The following is a 3,227-nucleotide window of genomic DNA, read 5'->3' on the forward strand; positions in this document are numbered from 1 at the left end:
GAGAAGTTTTGTATTTTAAATTCATTAAGTTTCTAATGTATTTAGTGTATATTATAAACTAGATACATTATAAATTCAATGAATCTAAAAAGCAAATCTTCTCTTATATTAAACATCGGAAGAAATAACTTCTGAAGTAGTAAGTAATAGTAACCTACAATAACGTCATATACTTCATTTTAATTTCACTGCATTAGAATTTCGGTCTCTGTGTATGTTTGATTCTACACTTATGTCTTATACTATAATCAAGATTATTTTATGTTAACTTATTTTCAAATAGAGTTAATAGTTGGCTAAATTGTGTTTTTGATCTTCTACTTTTATAAATTTGTGATTTTGACAACTTACATAATAGTATTTTTTATTCCCTAACTTTAATACTACTCCCTCCATCTTATTTTATAAGACATACTTTGACTAAATACATTATTCACATGTTTTGTTTTGATCGTATTTTTTTAAAAGTATATAAATGTACATTTTGTTTGATTTGTTTCGATGAGTATTTTCAAAATATCAAATTTTTATAATTTTTACTAATACACAATTAAAAATATTCGTAATCAAACTTATGTATTGATGTATGTGTATTAGTCAAAGAGATTTTAGTAAAAGGTTGACGTCGTACTAATGTTGACCAACTCAATGCACACGTGACATGCGACTCATGTCACGTTAGCTTGTCTTGCCACATATGTTGATGTGAAATGTGAATCATTGTCTACCTATGCAAGACACGCTGACATGACATCTAAGTCACATGCCACGTATGTGTTAACTTGATCAAAATCTGTAAGGTGTGAGGGGTCGGTCTTTTGCAAAATGGACTAAAAATTAAATGACTAAATGTGTTATTATGAAATTTATGAAGTAAAAATTGCAAATTTATAAAGTTAAAGTACAATTTAAGCTTATTAATATTATTTTTACAATTGATTCTAATTTGAATCTAGAAATTGATATATTTTTATTAGAATTAATTTCTATATTTATATTTATTATTCAACTTCTTTGGTCAAAATTAGTTTTACAAACACAGTTTATTTAAAATCAATTTTTATCACCATAAATCATAAAAAAAAATCTCAAAATTATGTGTATAAATTTTAGTGATATTTATGAATTCATTTGGGCAAAAGAAAAAGAAAAACAAAGGAATAAGGATGAGTAAAGAAGGTATATTTATTACTCACATCTAACCTCAAGTAGGGTCAATAACTTAACCATAGATTAGAACCTTGGTTAAAAAACAAGTGGTTAAGAAGGACAACACAACCACATAACCCTTGATCTTTATTTTTCATTATCATCATCATCACACAACCCAAACCCAAAAACATTTCTCTTCTTCATCTCTTCTTCCCTTTTTCCCCTTCTAACCCATTTCATTTCTCATTTTAATTTTCACTATTCCTCAAACCCAAAATCAAAACCCCTTAATTTCTCAAAGATAAAACAGTGTCTTCACTCACTCACTCAGTCATCAATGTCTCAAATTTCAATTCATCATGGACACTATATATCATCATCCTATCTCTCCTAATCTCTAACCTAACCCTATATCACTAAAAAGCTAAACTTGTCTCTCCTCTTTTTTATCATTTTTTTCTCCTTAAATTATAAATTATTACACAAAAAATCTTTTCTTCACACCATAGATGTTAGAGCCATGGACTTAACCCCAAACCCAACAATAACACCAACACCAACAACAATACCAACAACCATTGTAACAACAACACCAACAACTACCTTAACTAAATCACCAGAACATGAAACCTCAACCCCCACAAAAATCACAACCTTAACAACTCCAAAAATCTCACCTTTTTCCAATGGTGTCCTCAAACGCCACAACCCCAATTACCACCACCACCACAACAACCACCACCACCACCAAGTAACCGTTACTTACAAAGAATGTCTCAAAAACCATGCAGCAAATTTAGGTGGTCATGCTCTCGACGGCTGCGGCGAATTCATGACAGCCCCCACCGCAACATCCGCCGACCCAACATCCTTAAAATGCGCTGCTTGTGGCTGTCACCGTAATTTCCACCGCCGTGAACCAGAAGAACCACCACTTTCAACAACCACACATGTCATTGAATATCAACCTCACCACCGTCACCAGCCACTTCCACCGCCGCCTTTTTCAAACCGCAGCCCAAATTCTTCTTCTCCACCGCCGATCTCCTCCACTTACTACCCTTCTGCACCTCATATGCTTCTTGCTCTCTCCTCCGCCTTGCCGGAAAACGTCTCCGGACCCATGATCTCACCTGGGTCCCACACTAGAAAACGTTTCAGAACAAAATTCACTCAAGATCAGAAAGATAAGATGTTGAAATTTGCTGAGAAAGTTGGTTGGAAGATGCAGAAAAAAGATGATGAATTTACTCATGAATTTTGTAATGAGATTGGTGTTGATCGAAGTGTTCTTAAAGTTTGGATGCATAACAACAAGAACACTTTCTCTAAACGAGAAAACATCAACATCAACAACAACAACAACAACAATAACATCAACAACATTAACAATAACAATGAGATTAATGTTGTTGGTGTTAAGAGTTTTCTACCTTATGAAGATGAAGAACACAACAAGATGAAGAATAACATTAACAAAGATGATATGAATGTTGAGATTCATAATCTTAATCATTACCAGAATGATGGTGGAGTTGTCGTTCGTGCTAATGGTTCATCTTCTTCTTAATCTTTAATTAATGGAAGATTAATAATAAAGTAATATGTTAGATAGATTTCATAAGTACTATGTTACTGGTTAATTAATTAGTTTTTTTTTTTTAATTTTAGTTTTATGTTATGAAATGATGAATGTGGAATTATGATCACCACCACCTTTGTTAACAATGCAGAGAATTTGATATCAAGTGAAGGGAATTTAGTTTATTTTATGTGTTCAATTTTAATTTTTTGTGGTTCTATGTTTAATTAATGTATTAAAATGGTTCTTTTCTTATTAATTATAGTACTAGTAGTGTTTTTTTTTTTTTTTTTTTTTGGAATCACAAGTGAAGGGAATTTAGTTTATTTTTGCGGTTCTATGGTTAATTAATAATTAATTAAAATGGGTTTTATTCTAATTAATTAATTATAGTACTAGTAGTGTTATTTATTTATATTTTTTGGAATCACAAGTGAAGGGAATTTAGTTTATTTTTGTGGTTTTATGGTTAATTAAAAATTAATTAAAATGG

The 3,227-nt window shown here is 31.0% G+C and overlaps 1 protein-coding gene across 1 annotated transcript; it reads left to right on the forward strand.

The window, feature by feature from the left end:
- The first annotated feature begins 1,282 nt into the window (after nt 1–1,282).
- On the forward strand, nt 1,283–2,919 carry LOC123892619 (zinc-finger homeodomain protein 9-like). Its single transcript, XM_045942459.1, has one exon. The coding sequence runs from the start codon at nt 1,673–1,675 to the stop codon at nt 2,720–2,722; it is 1,050 nt and encodes a 349-aa protein (XP_045798415.1). The 5' UTR covers nt 1,283–1,672; the 3' UTR covers nt 2,723–2,919.
- Nucleotides 2,920–3,227: the final 308 nt, after the last annotated feature.

The sequence above is a fragment of the Trifolium pratense genome, linkage group LG6 (genome assembly GCF_020283565.1).
Source record: "Trifolium pratense cultivar HEN17-A07 linkage group LG6, ARS_RC_1.1, whole genome shotgun sequence".
Classification (NCBI taxonomy): domain Eukaryota; kingdom Viridiplantae; phylum Streptophyta; class Magnoliopsida; order Fabales; family Fabaceae; genus Trifolium; species Trifolium pratense.